This window comes from Thermobia domestica, chromosome 12, assembly GCF_964235325.1.
Source record: "Thermobia domestica chromosome 12, izTheDome1.hap1.1, whole genome shotgun sequence".
Taxonomy (NCBI): Eukaryota; Metazoa; Arthropoda; class Insecta; order Zygentoma; family Lepismatidae; genus Thermobia; species Thermobia domestica.
In genome coordinates this window covers 99,695,023-99,712,414 of record NC_137465.1, presented here as the reverse complement: position 1 = coordinate 99,712,414, position 17,392 = coordinate 99,695,023, and the positions used below count along the sequence as shown (strand labels likewise).

General features: G+C 36.6%; 1 protein-coding gene across 3 annotated transcripts in view; it reads left to right on the top strand.

Moving 5' to 3' along the window:
* Positions 1-17,392, top strand: part of Rbcn-3A (rabconnectin-3 alpha) — a 354,959-nt gene that overhangs the window by 310,692 nt on the left and 26,875 nt on the right. For 2 of the 3 annotated variants that reach the window (XM_081733859.1, XM_081733858.1), the window contains exons 52-54: positions 2,016-2,099; positions 10,212-10,272; positions 14,815-15,023. In XM_081733859.1, the coding sequence (XP_081589985.1) occupies positions 2,016-2,099; positions 10,212-10,272; positions 14,815-15,023 (354 nt within the window). The remainder of the gene's footprint in view (positions 1-2,015; positions 2,100-10,211; positions 10,273-14,814; positions 15,024-17,392) is intronic. The other variant, XM_081733860.1, reaches the window with a different exon arrangement.

The following is a 17,392-nucleotide window of genomic DNA, read 5'->3' as shown; positions in this document are numbered from 1 at the left end:
GTGTGAAAGTGTTGTCGAAATAATTGAGTTAAGATAATTGCACGCAAGCTTATAGCGCTGTATTAACACAAACTTGAGAGTTCTTACAAAATAATTCTTTATGTAAGGTGAAGTTTGTGCATTGTCTTTAACAGAACGTTTAAATATATTGAAAAACACATAGACTATCGCACTGTAATCACATTTTTTTACGTAGAAAACTCTTTTACCTATAGAAATATATCTTTAAATCAAGAGTTTCTGTAATAATGAATAACATTGATTAAAGATAATGAAATCAAATTATGAACCCAGACCTGAGGAAAGAATCTCTAGAAATAAAAATTACAGCTATAATAAAAATTACAACTATATGATTAATAGTATGAGTAACACTGTGATTATAATTTCAAATTTGCATATTATGAAACATAGTGACCAACTTTCGTGAAATATGATATGTGAAAAGGTTTTTCACCTATTGGTGGGTAAACATATCTCATACTACAGTATCCTTCAATTAGGGCTAGGGTTTAAGTGATGCGCAAAATATTTTTATTTTGTGATGATCTGCAATTAAAGAAAACTAATTAATAAAACAAAGATCTTGATGAAGCGCATCAGGAAGAAATAAGTATGAATAAAAATAGCAGTCACATGTAATAAACATACAATTTTCATGATTTTCTACTTACATTATGTCTCCTATAAAATATAAACTTAGTAAAGTGTTGTCCTTCATCAAGTAACAAGAAGAAAAGAAAATCTAATACTGAGATTTTCATTGTTATGTAGGTTCAGGTTCTTAGTGTATTTCTAACGATGTCAGAAGTAGAAGAATTGGATATGAAAATTGAGTAATAGGACAGTTTTTAAATGCCGAGATAAGTGTTCGTGAGTGCAGTCTAAAATTTAATCTTTGTTGTTTCACGATGCTATGTTTCTTGTCCGAAAAGAAAAGTTCAGAAACTGTAATACAGTGAGTCGTTGTATCCGTGTGTGTCGCATAGGTAAAGTGCTGTACTTACTTTAGGTTTAATCCACCAACATATATAGATGAAATCACAACACATTACATTGCAATGAAAGTATTTGTAATTTAAACTACTATGGTTGTAAGATTTATATAATGACTTCGATTCATTCCATACCGCAAGACGAATAATTATTCTCTGTCTTTTTGTTTGTAATATGCTTGTCATATTCCATATCGTACTGTGTCAATTGATCGGATTAATAGTAAATTGATTTCCTTACTGTCAAATTATAATTCAAGTTAAATTTATAGTTGTTGATAATTTGGTTAAAAAAAAGTAAGTTTATAGTTTGGCTTCATATAAACTATGTTTCACTAACATCGTGTTTAGCCTTTTAGTTTGCTTGAAACTAAAACGCTATGCATTTCTCGTTACAGAATAATATTTAAAATAACGTAGCTACTAAAGCCCTTCTGCATTATTTAGTGTATTTCTTGTCAAAATTTGCTTCACTTACTGCCTGCATGATTTACTTATGTAACTATTATATAAGTTTATTAAGATTTACTGAATTAACCTAATTTAAACCCTTATCGCAAGGCATTAATGTGAAGTGCCATTATAAAACAACGTTAGTTAAAGCCATATACAAAAAATTCAATTCCTGTTATGGTTAGTTTGCGTTCATATTATAAACTTTTGTGTTATGATATAGAAGCAATGGAATTCGTGCCTTAATTTTGGTACAGCATTGAACAGAACTTCATTATCAGAAATATATGCACATAATTAATTTCATGATTGGCATTTAATTTAAAAGTAATGAATAAAAGAGACAAGTAAATTTTTATTACTGTGTTACAAAATAATGTAATAAAACTGCTGTTCAGCTGAAATGCCGATTTATTGACTGATGTGTTGATGAATGACGCTTACGTAAGATTCAGATATGTGCTTTAGTGCCCATTTCATGTTTTAGGGATATTTTCATCATTGGATTATTCTTTTTGTGTTATTTCTCTTTCCTCTTTTTTTCTATTTTCTGTGCCTCTTCCTCAGATGAAAGGGCTCAACTTTCCTGGGTCTCACAACCCAAGGTTCTGTCAGTTTGTCATAGATCGTAGCCGACATTTATTGAAACCGGTGAGCAAAATTACTGCCACGGTCTTTTAAGTGTTATTTACATAGAGTTACGTAGTTGATCTGCAGTAATTTAAAATACTTATTTGCTTCTGACATTTATTCACTCATGTGTATATTAAAAAAATAAAAAGTTAAAAAAACTACTTGCACTCTTCCGTTGTATTCTTTATGTTGCTAGAAAGTATGCATGCTCTTATAAATGCACTATTTGGCAAAGGAATGCTTTGTTTTTGTGTGTAGGTAAATAATTTCATTTTATTTATTTATTTTTTTCCCACTTCAAATAAGGTCTCTAGTGACTTTCAGTCACACATTAGTTCCATAGATAAATCTAGTGAGTTTGTAGCCTATACAATTCCTTTTCATTTTTTTAAAACTATTTTTCTTATAATAAACCTATGTATTGCAAACAAATGACTAATTGTCATTTGCTTTAATTGTTTATTATTGGAACAGTGTTGTCTAGTTCCAGAGAAAGAAATAAACAACAGTAAAAATATGTAAAAAGTTAAAAAAAAAATGATAAATTCGTAAAGGTAAGTTATAAATACAAACATTTGCTTACATATATATATATATATATATATATATATATATATATATATATATATATATATTTATAGGTATAGTCATCCTTATAACTTTGCATTGGTTTCCATATGTATATGATATGAACCAACATTTTAAGCATGTTTTTGCGGGAAAGTGGCAGATTTTGTATAGTTAATTTGAAAGTATTGTTTTTCTGATAAAATTTATTTTGCTCGCAATTTCCAAAGGAATTGCGCCATTTTAATATAACTTTCGTAGTAATGTAGCACAGAGGGTATCTTTCACATGAAGTTGAACCGAAATCTGTTCATTCATTAGGGTGTTGAGATCGGAAATGTTTTCGAACACTTTTCGTATTAACCTATGTAACACATTTTGTTCCTAGATAGTATTATTTCCCAATGGCTTATGTTGTAAACGCATATAAATAATTATTATTTTATTCAAGCTTGTGCTCTGTGATCTGGACAATGAAATTAGAATATTATCATGTAACCAAATTAGTAAACTTGGACATAAATATGAAGAGAATACTTTTTCTGAATTTGCGATTGTAATGTAAATAACTGTGACGTATCAGCCATCCAAATGTATTAGCTTTGTTCGCAGTGTAGTTAGTATATCTTGGTGGGAAAGACTCTTCTTGCGTTGCTGAATATGTTCTGATTTTCTCCTTCAGTTGATCAAAATGTGTCAAAGGCTGTGTGTTCACAGAGGTGTCTAGAATTACACCAAAGTGATTGATGATAAATTCTTGCAATAATAAAGTATATGATAATTGCATTTGAAAGTTTTGATGAAGAAAGAAAGTAGATCTTTTCCATGTATTTTCAATATAAGTAGTAGGAAAATACCATTTTTTTGACCAGGTAGGAAGAAGAATCTTTACTGTGCTACACACAAGAATTCAATGAAAAGCCTCAAAGTCTCATTAGAACAAGCTTGATAAAATACTGTACAAATATTTGATATTTTATAACTGAAAAACATACTTTCCGGACTTTTTTTTCTCATTATTATTTGAATAAATTATTTTTCATATTAAATAATAGTAAAAAAAAATGTAAGTGCGCTCGAGAAGTAGTGCTTGAAGTAGCCGAGTTCAACACGCATAGTAGCTCAGCCTCAGTGGGAGAACATCCTTTTGTATCTAGCATTAATCTATAGATCCACATTGTATATAATCTTCTTCTATGCTTTTTTTGGTACGAGAGACCCGGGTTCGATTCCAGGTGCAAGCTCATGTGGTTCAAATCCCGCGTTAAGCTGTAGGTCCACGTCTCATATATAGGGGTAAGACAAAAAAATCTAAAAACACTTCATACAGGATACGTAAGTTTGGCCCTCTACTGTACAACATGTGTTGCGGTTGCCGATCGTTTTTTGTTTTCAATATGTCATGTGGACCTTCCTCTTCCGTTAGCAGTAACCAGTTCACCTGTGAGTGTCGTGGTGTGAAAGTGGTGCGGTAAAATGGGTGACCTGACAGACTTCCAAAGAGGCATGATTGTTAGTGCCCGTCTGGTTGGAGCTTCAGTGGCAACAGTGGCGAACATTGTGGGGGTATCGAAAGGCACTGTGTCCAATGTCACGAGGGCATACACAATTCATGGGCAAACTACGTCTGCAAAGCACAACAGTGGTCGAAAAACAATTCTATCAGATAGGGACCGGAGGGCATTAAAACGGATTGTAGCAGCTAAAAAGAAGACCACTGCAATGAAAATTAGGTCTGAACTCAATTCCGGCCTACAGAACCCGATTTCATCGAAAACAGTGCGACGGGAACTTCATAAAATGAAAATTCATGACAGGGCCGCTATCGCCAAACCCCTGGTCACAGCAGTAAATGCGAAAAGGCGTATCCAGTGGTGCAAGGACCATAAGGCGTGGACTCATGAGCAGTGGCAACACGTAATGTGGTCCGATGAATCGACCTTCACCTTGTTTCCAACAACCGGTCGTGTTTACGTATGGAGAACACCGTTGCAGGCCAATAATACAGACTGTCTGCTCCCAACTGTAAAGCATGGGAGTTGTTCTGTTACAATATATGCAGTGATATCGTGGTTTTCTGCAGGTCCCATCATAGCCCTCCCATTGAATGATGAATGCTAAGGCGTATGAGGCTATTTTTGGGGACCAGGTTCTACCCATGGCCCAAATATTGTTCCCTGATGGTAATGGCATCTACCAAGATGATTTGGCACTCTGTCACGCTGCAAAAACGGTGAAATCATGGTTTGAGGAGCATGACCAGAAGCTATCACACCTCCCCTGGGTCCCACAATCACCAGATCTGAACATCATTGAGTCATTGTGGTCTGAGTTAGAAAGGCGTGTTGGGTCTCATTACCCTCCATCAGCATCCCTTAAGGAACTGGAGCATGTTTTGGAAGAACAATGGTACAAAATTTCACACACCACGATTTAGGAGCTGTATACGTCCATTCCACGTCGGATCCAAGCTGTTTTGGACGCAAAAGGAGGCCCCACACCGTACTAGGTATGATTGTCACACTTTTGCAAACGTTTTAGATTTTTTTTTGTCCAACCCTGTAGCTTCGGTGCTAAATGGGATACTAAATTCCAAATCAACCAAATAACCAAACTGTACTTTTATTATTAAAAACTTGTAAGTAAAACTGATATCCACACATTGAAGACATACAGAGGGTTTAAATAAACTTGTTTACAAGCAAAAAATCAGTAACATATTTATGGAAACAAAACAGTATTCTATCTATAGAAACAATATATGCTATTCTATATAAACTATTTCACTTATTTAAGTTGATTATACTTTTAATTAATTGTTTAAATTAGTTAGTTAATAAACAATAGGCGTTCATCATTCTACATACGTACTTAATTGTTCTTCTATTAAGATGCTACGATCTGCATCTCATGCTAAGGTCCTAAATTAAATAAATAAATGAAGTAGGTCAATTTCTTTTAAGATGTTCAGCAATATACCAAGAATGATTAAAATGTACAACTGAGCTGTAAGAATGAAACTCATGCTTCCGGCTCACTGTGCCGATGTGTTAACATTAAGATACCTGCCCCATTCCTGAGCTCCTCCTACTCTCAAGATAGATGGATTTTGATGAGAAATTGTCCAGATCTTGCCTACCCATTTTCATGTCAAAATCGCGTAACTCACAATAAGTAATGTGTACCGGTATTTAAATATGGTAGTTGCGTCGTATTCTTTGTGTGTGGAGTTCGAGGTAAATTGGAGAGTCTAATCCAATGAGGTTGTGTATTTTATTTTTATTCGTAAATCAACGTTAGTAAATTTATTTCCAAAGAGTGTTACGGCATTTGAGTCTGTATATTTTAAAGACTGATTTGAATGGTTAGACGTTCAAAGTATCAGCATTGAAACTATGTTTATTCCCGTCACGAAAAGGTCAGTGGCTTACCTATGCTCGGAAAGAACTGCCAACACAAAAACAATTACCAAAATCTGATTTCGAAAACTTTAGGGAATAAATTCAGATGAACTGTAGATTAAAACAAAATAACAAAGAACATCAAAGATAAAAATTAGAACAAAGTTGTGAAAAACCTGAAAAACCTAAAAGAATAACAAAATGGAAAACAATTAACAAGAAAAATAACTGACATAATAATAACAACAACAATAATAATAATAATAATAATAATAATAATAATAATAATAATAATAATAATAATAATAATGGTAAAAGCCAAAAATAAATATTTCAGCGAACTTAACTTTTTCTATCTTGCGAATAAAAGCGAGAGTCCAAGGAAATAAAACTGAGATTATTCTAAACGAACTCTAAAGAATGTGCCAAATATTCAGCGACGATTCAGCCGTAACGCACGTACTAAATAGGAATATGTGAGATGAATGTCCGGTACCTGTCAGGATCGTTTTATCTCAGAGTCTGGTATGCAACATCTGACAATTGTCCAAGATAAGTTATACAGAATGGAACTTTTTCCTAGCCTATGAAAACTCATCCTTGGGTGAAATAACTGTGGGAATTTGAACACGATAGTGTTCCAGTGCAGTTTGCCAACACGGCATTTTGATCAGGCATCCAGCATCCAACGGCGAGACATCTCTGTTTCTATTAGCTGATGACATGTAACAAGAGTGTCGTGCAGATGGGAATGTTCACTATTTCAACGAGTTTAATCGGTTTCTTACTCTTATCGAGTGAAGTTATGCGTTTCTGTAACCAAAATATGGATCATTATAACTTTCCCTTTACGTCCGTCGAGTTCGACTCTTCCTTACGTCAGTCGCCCACCACTGATCCAGAATTTCTTAATATATGTTGCACAACGTTTCACGTGAATCTCAGCTTGCATTATTGCAGCGGTCCAGTCATATCTAGACGGAAAAGACTATCTCATCTCGATGGCGTGAGATTGGTCCTTCCAACCATGCAACTAGAGCTACAGATGTATCTATAAGTTCTTTAATCGCATAATGAACATGCACTTGATGTGAACTCTGTTAAACAATTTTCTGTGTTTCACAGAGGCGGTCTTGCTCATCTCGAAAGCCTGATTCAAGAATCCTTCTTGCATCACGAGCACCTTGTTACATGCTCTAATTTAGAGAAATCTTATGATATAGCTTGACGATACGGTATATTGAATCAATCTGTATGACTGCTTTCTTCATCGTTGAGTTCATAACAAGCTTTCTCGACGAACGTTATTTTGGGATGCGTGTGGGTTCTAATTTCTTTGAAAAAAATCCACAGGAAGACTGTATCCCTCAAAGCAGTGTTCTGAGAGTCGTGCTGTTTGTTATTGTCGTCAGCAGTATTCTGTCGAAGATCCAGATTCCTGTCTGTGGTCTGGTTTAGGTTAAGAAGTTTGTTATTTGTTGTGATTATAATATATATATCTTTTTACAGTTTGATCTGTCATCTAGTCGAATGAGGCAGGCTTTCGGTTTTCTGCCGAGAAAACTCGAAGTGTACCCTTTTACCGCCAGCAAACTAGGCTTGTTGTATTCCAGTGGCTGTCGTCTCTCGTTTGTTAATAAGGCTGGATTTCAGCGTTTGACCGCCACTTAACATGGATACTGCATATTCGTAATTTAAGTATTCTTGTCTCCGAGCTATGAATTAGGTTCGTGTACTTTCTCAATTCATCTGGTATTCTGACTAGACGTTTGTTCTTTTACGATCATACCGTAGTCTAATGCGGTGCAGGTTAGAATAAGATAGTATTGCTTACTCATACGCTCGTTCCTTTGTGTTGAAACAGTTTGACATCTTTCACTACCTGAGTACTTCGCAAAGTAATGATGGATTCTGCATTAGTCTTGCTGTTAACCTTTACGTTGAAGCAAATGAACTATCACTGGCTTATAATAGGAAGAAACTTTTCCAAAATTTTATAGCTTCCATACGTTATATTACTTATCACATCACCCTACAGCTTTCCTTAATGTCAGAACCAGATTGAAGAGTGTGCAGCGTCTTCTCGGTCTACACGTTCGATGGTACTTACTTATGATAGCCATCCCTTTTGGTACACATTTATGCTGTTACACCATTGTGTATTGTTTACATCAAGATTACCTTCGTTTGTCGCACACGCTGAACAATACACAAGCACCCGAGAATACCAGCAAGAGTTCAGAACGTGTTTGAATAGTACTCCGAATTTAATATGTTGTACACGGGGCGGTTCCAAAACTGAGAATTCTATTGGCTATACTTTCGTCACAGACTACTCACACTGTCACAAATATTCAGTATTCAGTTCACTGGTGAATTATTAGTAGCTAAACTTATCCTCAGCTATGTACTTCAGCTTTCTCTATGTCGTGTGCTTTCTGTATTGATTCGCAAGCATTATTAAAAGTCTTCAGATGTCTTTAATTAACATACTGTCGTACACATGCTCCTTCTGAGATGCCATTATCTACAACCACAGGGGTGTCTCGTCGTTGTCTGCTGAGTGGCTGCGTGATGCCATTCGTGGAAACGAGCGTACCGACACAGCAGTGAAGAACACCTTGTTAACAGATGTTACATTGGAGCTCTTTCTCCTATGTTCTGATCTCTTTAGCTATTTCGTACGAGTGCACTCATTGTCAGTCTGATTGTAACTAGGCCAACGAAAATAAGCTCTGTTCCGTAGGTTGGAGAGGTTGGTAGGTTTACTTATCTTACACACATCGGCAGTGTGAGACTCATTCCACTAAGTATTTAGGATATTCTTGTAGAATGTCCGGATTACTTAGACTTAGCAGTGTTCAGTAGTATTAGGTTTTGTTTTGTCGGATAACATTCTTTTTAATAAACTTATTCTCGCGTTTATTCATGCAGTTAAAAAAGTTAACGTTCTCGGGCTTTCCTTTCCATGCATTGCTTGTTTTGTTTTACTGTTATTTGTCTTCCGTTTGTTACTTTTCTTTGTGTTTTCTATTTGTTCATTCTTTGCCTGTGTCATCCATTAGTCGTATGGTTGTCTGGACAAGCATCTGTTAAGTTTTATATTTCGTTCGGATACAGAAGGATCGATATCTCGATCAGTAAATAACATACTGTGCTTTAGATACAACGTGTATGCGTATAATTCAGTAAAGATTAAGGAATCAGATTATCATCCTTGAAAGTTCTTGCGTAGTAGTACATTTTTAAAACGCTACTCAACAACATACTTACAATGCTCGACAAAATATGTAGTGTTCAAACATCATACTTAATATTCCTTGTTGAGTCGTAAAACTAGAAGCTTTAAATACAATTCAGTTTCTGTTACTGTAATTCGTTTGTTGTAGCGATCAGTCATATAACTCCCTTTGAAGCTTAGGAGAATATGTTTAAAGTTTCAGAATCGGATTCATAATTATTATATGAGTAATGGCGAAAAGAAAGCGTGTATAAGATAAATATAATACTCCATAAGTACTACATTTTATTTTATTAGTATTTATTTATTTAATCGTTAAATTAAAGCTAAATCAAAGTTTTTCTATGAGGAGTGGTTTATGTTCGTGCACTAATTCCTTGTGCTGCATAGATGTAGCTTCTGCTGATACTGCTTTATCCCTGCAATAACCTAGTTTTCTCCATTGATCATTCCGTGATCAAAAGAATGGAAATATAGTTCCTTGCACGATGTTATGAGCTTTGTTGTTATGCTGAATATCATAATAACTATTCTATTTGGTGTTTATAATCAATTTTTAATTATTATATGTGGTATAATATTGTATGCACTCTCCCATAGTGTGTAGAGAATTGATATTGAGGTAATTGTTAATTTGTGTGAATTGTTGACTGTCTGAAAGCACTCACTGTTTATATTTGTTAGAAAGTGTATTCAGTATATTACATATTACATTTTTATTTACGAAACTGGAAAGGAAAAGGAAAATCTGCAGTTGGGATTATCGAAAGATATCGACCGTCTTTAATTAGAAAAATTTCAGATTTTTGTCCAACTAATTGAAGTTAAATATTAGACATTTTTGTTAGCGCTGTTCCAACGTTGTATTAAAATGATTTGCAGTTGTGGTCTAATACAAAATAATGTAAATTTCTTTGGCAGGTTCTTAAGCACAAGGTCGATGGAATTAGGAGAGTTAGTGCCCATCCTCTTCTACCTCTTTGTAAGTAATATAAAGATTACATCATCAAATCTTGTGAGGTGTTATTTGAAATAATGTAACAATACATATACTAGAATTATATATGTATTTGTCCAATAGGTAGTGGTTGAGTTTGGTGTGTTCTATAAATCATGATGTAATCGTATGTATTAAAGTATCAGCATTGACAGGATGCATTGTTAATGATTATTATGAAATATGCTTAATATTTAAGGACGAAACTTGCAATTGAATAATATTGCAGACTGTGAAATCTCAGACTAGTGCTTTTCTATTTTTCCATGGTACCAAGGTCATGCCATCAGGCCTTTTACCATCAGAGCGGCAACAACCATTTGGTTCTTTTATTGAAGGAACTTCCGCTGAAACGAGGGCTCGACAAATAATGTCGTTTACAATATGATGTTGAGATTGTCTTCCTGCAAATTTATTTATTTATTTTATTTATTTATTTATTTATTTATTTTTACATGAAAGACTATGTAATCCTTTAATATCAGCATATGCGTTGCAAGCAGGACAAAAGTGAGGCTCACAAATATTAGCACCTAAGCGCAGAGCTGTAGCAATACGAAAGCTCTCATTAGAAAGGTGTAGGCCGAGTGTGTGAGAAGGTAGTTCTTAAAGCCATGCTCCGTTTTTGGAGGAGGAGACAGCTAACAGCCTGGCTTACGAAGCTTGACTATAGGTTCATCCCAAACAGACTGAACATGTCTTTTGTCGTTAGGTGGGGGATCCATTCCAACCAGACTAGTCCATTTATCGATGCATTCTTGTACATCTCGAATCGAGTCTAAGCCTATTGAAGAAGAGATCCAATTAGTTCTCGTGAGCCATAGAATGATGCGAGGAAAGAAGGTATGGCGATATCCATGACTCGGCGAATCCCAAGGCCTCCATTCTCAACTGGTAAGGAAGCTTGTAACCATGAACTGTCTTTCAAAGAACAGTTTAGAATGGATTCCAGTCCTGTTCTAAGAGTGTGGTCGAATTTGTCAAGTAATTTATCATCCTGCCAAGAAGGGGAGCAACGGAGGAAATGCAGTAATCTTGGAAGTGAGAGTGAAGCTCGTAGTAAATAATAAGCTGAGTATGCAGAAAGTTTTGATAATTGAGAAAAGAATAATTCTTGTCCAATAAAATTTTGCTCCTTGATTCGGTCGCACTGGTAGGTGATAAGAATTTGATACCAGGGGCTACTTCGTTAAACCTTTCATAAAGATCATGGACTTCATCAACTCTGGCGCTCAGAAAACTCACTTCACATTTGGCAGAGTTAAGAAACAATCCAATAGATGAAGCTTCTAGACGAATTTTATTAAAAGCGCGTAGTACTACGTCGATATTTCCAGCTATGGTCCGTCATCTAAGTACCAGATATTTAAATCTGTGTTAATATCCTTAATAATGTGATGGATGGTTATGGCGAACAGTGCTAGTCCAAGTGGGTCGTCTTGCTGTACTCCACGTTGTGAGTGAATTATGTTATCACTTATAAAAAGATTGCTTAGTTCCGAGTAGCATTGGTAGATGTATAGATAGTAAGTTGGAAAGTTAGTTTTAACAGATTGTAACATTGAGTCGCGGTTGAGTCATTAAAGGCGTTGCGGAAGTCAATTTTCAAAAATGCTTTCACTTCAGTATGGGAAGATGAGTAGTACATTCTGGCAGCATGTACGGCTGATTCTGCTCCGAATGGTATACAGACCCCTAGTTGGTGTGGTGATAGTATATTAATTAATGAATCTCGTATCCGGAAGCAGATAATTTTTGCTTATAAGCGTCTCCAAACATTGCCAACAGCTATTGGGCGAATTCCATCGCTTTTCTTCTTCAGTGCTATAAGTGAAGCACCAAAAAAAATTGGTCGTAAAATGGTCGGCACTTTCCCAGATATAATTAAGTGCATAAATTCACAAATGGCTGTGATTAAGCGTTCCCTTGAATCAAAGTCTTGATTTATAAGTAGATCTTTTAAGATTGAGGGACGGAGATTATCCATTCCACCTGCCGAACCAGAGGGGAAGGATTTTATCGCCTTTAGTAATTCGATGGAAGAGACTTTACTTATTGTAGTCGAGTCCTCAGGTGGTTTGGGATTGAAGAATGAGTGAGCATGGGCTGAATGCTTTTCTCTGAGAGCATGTAGTACTGACGTATCTGGCGTAACCACAGTGTCATCGGATATCAGTAGTCTGATAGCGCCGCGTATATCACCATCTGCTAATTTTTGTTCGATGCTCTTGGTATTGATTGAACCAGATTTTTGTGGTTTGCGAGGTTCGTTGGTCCCTCGATGCTGCTTCGTTAATACTTCACGGTGATGTTCCCTCCAGTTTCTGACTCTTAGCTTCATCCAAGTGGTGAGATTACTTACTTTCTCAGAACGGTGGGATGCAAAGCACTGCGTAAGGGAAAACTAGAAGGTCGATCCAAGAATCAGCATTGTGTGTGTATCTGTTCTCGCAGGTACAGGTTCGAAAATATGGAACAGTTATTGATCGTATTGACCATCCGGAAATTATGTCCTAAATCGTAACTTCATTAAAGGTTTCCAAGCTCCTTCGGAAAGAAGTTACGATGTTATTTCCATTGCGCCTACTATTTGGTTCTTAAGTGATTGTAAGGAAATTATGTGGAAGGGAGATTTGCGAGGAACATTTAAGAGAAGCGCAAACAATAACATGCTGTATTACCGATGGAAGGTCAAGAAAACTGATGGAAACGTTTGATGATTGTAGAGTACGGAAAAATAAATAAATAAATAAAAAATAAAGCATAAATTCTCAAGAACCCAAATCTGCCCATTGACTTTCATACGTATTAAGTATACATTTCACAAGAAACTACTTCCACTTAGTTCTATGTTACCTCACAGTTCAATAGTTTACAGTATGATATGCTTGATTTTGTTGTATCTTCTCAGACAGGGCGATAAAATGGTGATCAGTTCAGGGTACGAATTACCGGGAGGGATGAGGGGGATTTTGTTTTTGTATTTATATATGCATCCTTCAAAATTATGAAAGTTACTGCAGAAGTCATTTTTTAAAATGAAAATGGAAACGAAGCGAGAAGTTCTGAAATATGAAAGTGGAAGGGTAATACATTTGTAAATGTTATATGTAGGGATTTGGATGAACTGACATATTCCCATTATAATATAATACAAGAAAAAGAGTACAGTGATTCCTTCGTCTCATATGTAATTTACTTCAAATCATTAGAATACATTACAAATCATTAGAATACAATTACAATTATACATGAAGTCCAGAAACATACGAGTGGCTATTCGGAAGAACGCTCCGAATGTCTACACGATGCATCCGTCCTTCATCGCAGCTCGACAATCCATACGGCAGCGTGTGTGCAAAATGTTCTCGCGCGATAGTGATGGGAAGTACTCGAGTGTCCACCATATTCGCCAGTATTAATACCCTGCAATTTCGACGTCATATCGATTCTCAAGAAGTCACTAAGAAACACACAGTAATGAGCCGTGAAATTAGAATATTCGCTTATGACGAGGCGATGAGTATTCCGCGTTTTCCACATCGTTAGTATGTGGTGTATTCTTTGAGATACTGCTTCGAAGGACTCCAGATGTCACTGATACGTGTTTCTAGGATTTACGCATTATTGTAAGGTTTGTAGTGTAATTCGAGGTAAAATATGTAAGGAAAGAGGGATTCGTTGTACTTTTTTTTTTTTTTTTTTTTTTTTTTTTTGGTATATCCTGGTGGGGATATGTATGTTCATTAACTCCGTACATGTAACGTTTATACATGTACTCACTTTCTATTTACATATTTCAGAATTTCTTGCTTCGTTTCCATTTTCGTTAAAAAAAATCCCATGATTTTTCCGGTAATCTTCGTTCCTTGTTTTTGTTCTATTAGATTAAAATTATAAGGGCTTTCAAGATGGTCCACGCATGCGCAGTCTCATTCACTCTCTCTTTATACCGGGTGTATCAATAGGACAACTTAGTTATGAAAAAAAAATCTTAAAAAAAAAAGTGTGTCCAATCAAAAATGCTGGAACTTTTTCAGTCACACGAACTGTTTGGGCTCCACACGGATAAGACGACCTATGTTATTGCCAGTCAAACTTCACTATACTAATGGGAAATGGGTTTTGGGGCGTTCTAGATTCCCCCAAACAATAATGTGCACGTTTCCCATGTCATTTTAGCGTGCTCTTACGTTTAGTTCGAACAGCCTGCTGAAGTGAAAGCCTTACTTTTTCATTTAACACAGGACACGTTACCAGTGTGGAGCCTAAATGTCTGGTGCAATTGGAAAAATTCCACCATTTTATATCGAAAACCACTTTTTTCAAATAAATTCCAATTTTTTTCCCTTACATCTTTACTCATAACAAAGCTGGCCTATGACCCCGGAATTAAGATACATCTGGTGTATATATATATATATATTTTGATTTTGTAACTTAGCGTCTGCATGTCACTGGTACGCTATGCTACTATATATGGTTTACTACATACGTGTAATGAATTTTTGAATTTATCTGTTCCAGATTTGACAGGTTCACAAGATGGATCTGTGCAGATGTGGGAGTGGGGCCATGCTCAACCCGTTGCAACTCCTCGGCCTCCAGGTACTTACGCTAAAGTAACACGAGTTCGGTTCAGTCAACACGGAAACAAATTCGGAGTGGCTGATGGCGACGGAAATTTAAGCTTATGGCAAGTTGGACTGGCTTCTCATGCAAGCCGGCCATTTTTTGTAAGTATATTATAAAATGGTAATAAGAATAATGTTAATTTCAGGGACGCGAACAGCTTTGTAAGCAAAAATACAGCACTTTGTGTGGTATTACATGACACTAACTTAAGATAAGAAAAAAAAATAAAGAAGAAAAGGGGGAAATAGGAAAACTATATTCCTATTCCGCTGCACTATTTCAAATGTCACTACTTTGAGCACACCAGTACATTGTTCAACGCCCCGACTGCTGTTTGTGGCCAGGTGTGGAATCTTGTACTGCGTCACAGCCATTATATATTAATTGCAAGTTCCGAGAGAAAGAAACATATCCCAGAACTAAGATAATTGAGATTTATGCTGCCGATGCTAAGCATCACGTAAGAGAAAGCATTCCTCTTTCACTTCCTGTTCCGCTTTCCACCGTTGTAGCTACTTAACTCGGAAGTCTGTGATAACCCAAACATCCGACATTTCCACCCAAATTGATCTTATTCCCAATAAATTCCAGAACCAACAAACAACCCTAGTCGCTGCATCCAGCGATCCTCCCTAAACTCCACGTGTTTCAGTTAGTGGTGGTTCTCGGTAAACTCCAACTCATCGCCGTTCGCCGTACGTCGCTGGCAGCATATTTGACTCTGAATGAAATTGTCCTCTCTCCGAAAAGAGTAAAATCTCACTCCCTTCGCAAGCTACCTTACGTTTCGCTTACGGCATTTCTCCTCTGCTCACAGTACAAATTTTTGTATCTACCTTTCCATGTGCGGTGCTGCTATCTCGGCCTCATTGGCATGTAGAGTGCATTTTGATCTTGTCGGCAGTGATAACTTTTTGTTGCTTCTCGCAGGTCTCCCAGTTGCACCTTAGTTTCCACTTTACTGCTTCAGCTTGAAACGTGCTGACTCTACCTACAGCTCAGTGAGTTTTATTGTCTTTATGATTTTCTTTTTGCTGCTGTAGTAGAGATTTTCGAGGGGATTGTTATCGCTGCTCGTGGTTGCATTTCAGAATGAGGTGGCACGCTCCCCGCTGGCAAGTTCCATTGTGGTCCTTGGGTTTCCGTGAGGCTGTTCTGGTTGGTTGAGAAGCTCTTGCCAATTTTCATTGTCACTCGACTGACGAAAATCTTCAACAGTTTCGTGCTATTCGTTTGTTTAAACTTTCGAAGCACCAAACCTCAAAACATTTATGTTTCGTTCCTCAGCAGTCCGAACACTTGTCTACCGTATAGCATTGAGTTCATTCTATTACCGACTGTACTTCTCTCATTGCCCCTGCTTTATCTGTTGGTAGTTTGTTAGAGACTAATCCTTCAGAAATAATTAAAAATTTTGGGACACTACTTTGCGTCTATATCTGAGTCTACACACTACCCTGCAGCGTTTGCCAGTCTTCTTCCTCGGCTAGAGCGAAACACTTTCAATTTCCGTAACGCCAACAGTGAGCATTATACTGCTCTTTTCACGCTTCTTGAGTTTGATTACTGCTCTCCGTAAATTGTCCAATAAAGCTCCAGGGATTGACCGCACTTCCTATGATATGTTGCGAACATCTCATGCTATAATTATCTTGCATTACCGCAACTATTCAATCGCATCTGGTTGGAGGAGAATTTCCCATCCTGTTGGCGTGACACTTTCTTTCTTCTTATTCTGAAACCAGAGAAATCCGCAACGAGTCTAATGAGCTACAGACCTATTGCTCCTACGAGTTGCATCTGTAAACTCCTTAACTTACGGTCAACGAGCGCATGGTGTATTTGAAGTTTAATTCACTCTTGACTAAATATCAATATTCGTTCTTTCCGGTCCGCTACTGATAATCTCACTCAACTGGAAGAGCAGATTCATGATACCTTTCTCAACATCAAACATCTTGTTGCTATCTTCTTCGATTTAGAGGAGACGTATGATACCACTTGGCGTTACAGCATATTACGACAGCGATATGACGTGGCTCTTCGTGAGCATGTGGCCATGAGCGACATTTCAGAGTGCATGTGGGATCTAGTCATTCAGAACACTTTGTCCAAGAAAATGGTGTTCCGCAATTCAATGTACTTATTGTCACTGTGTTTACTGTCGCCGTCAACAGTATTCTTTCCGAGATCCAGGCTCCTGTCTGTTGCTTGCTTTACGTTGACACTTCATCTATTTACTATCAGTGCCGACACCTTAGCGGCATCACTCGACAGCTTTAGTTGACTCTGTGGTGGACAGATATCTTGATATTTTGTCATCTTGTCACTGCTGGTTTATATATATCGCGTTGCAGGAAGAGTGGCAAATTTAACAAAAAATCACTGGAACTGTCTCATTGTAACAACTACTGTAAGTGGAGTTTTTCCCCGATCTGTCTCAAGTTTTGAAGGTCACAACTAGATACTC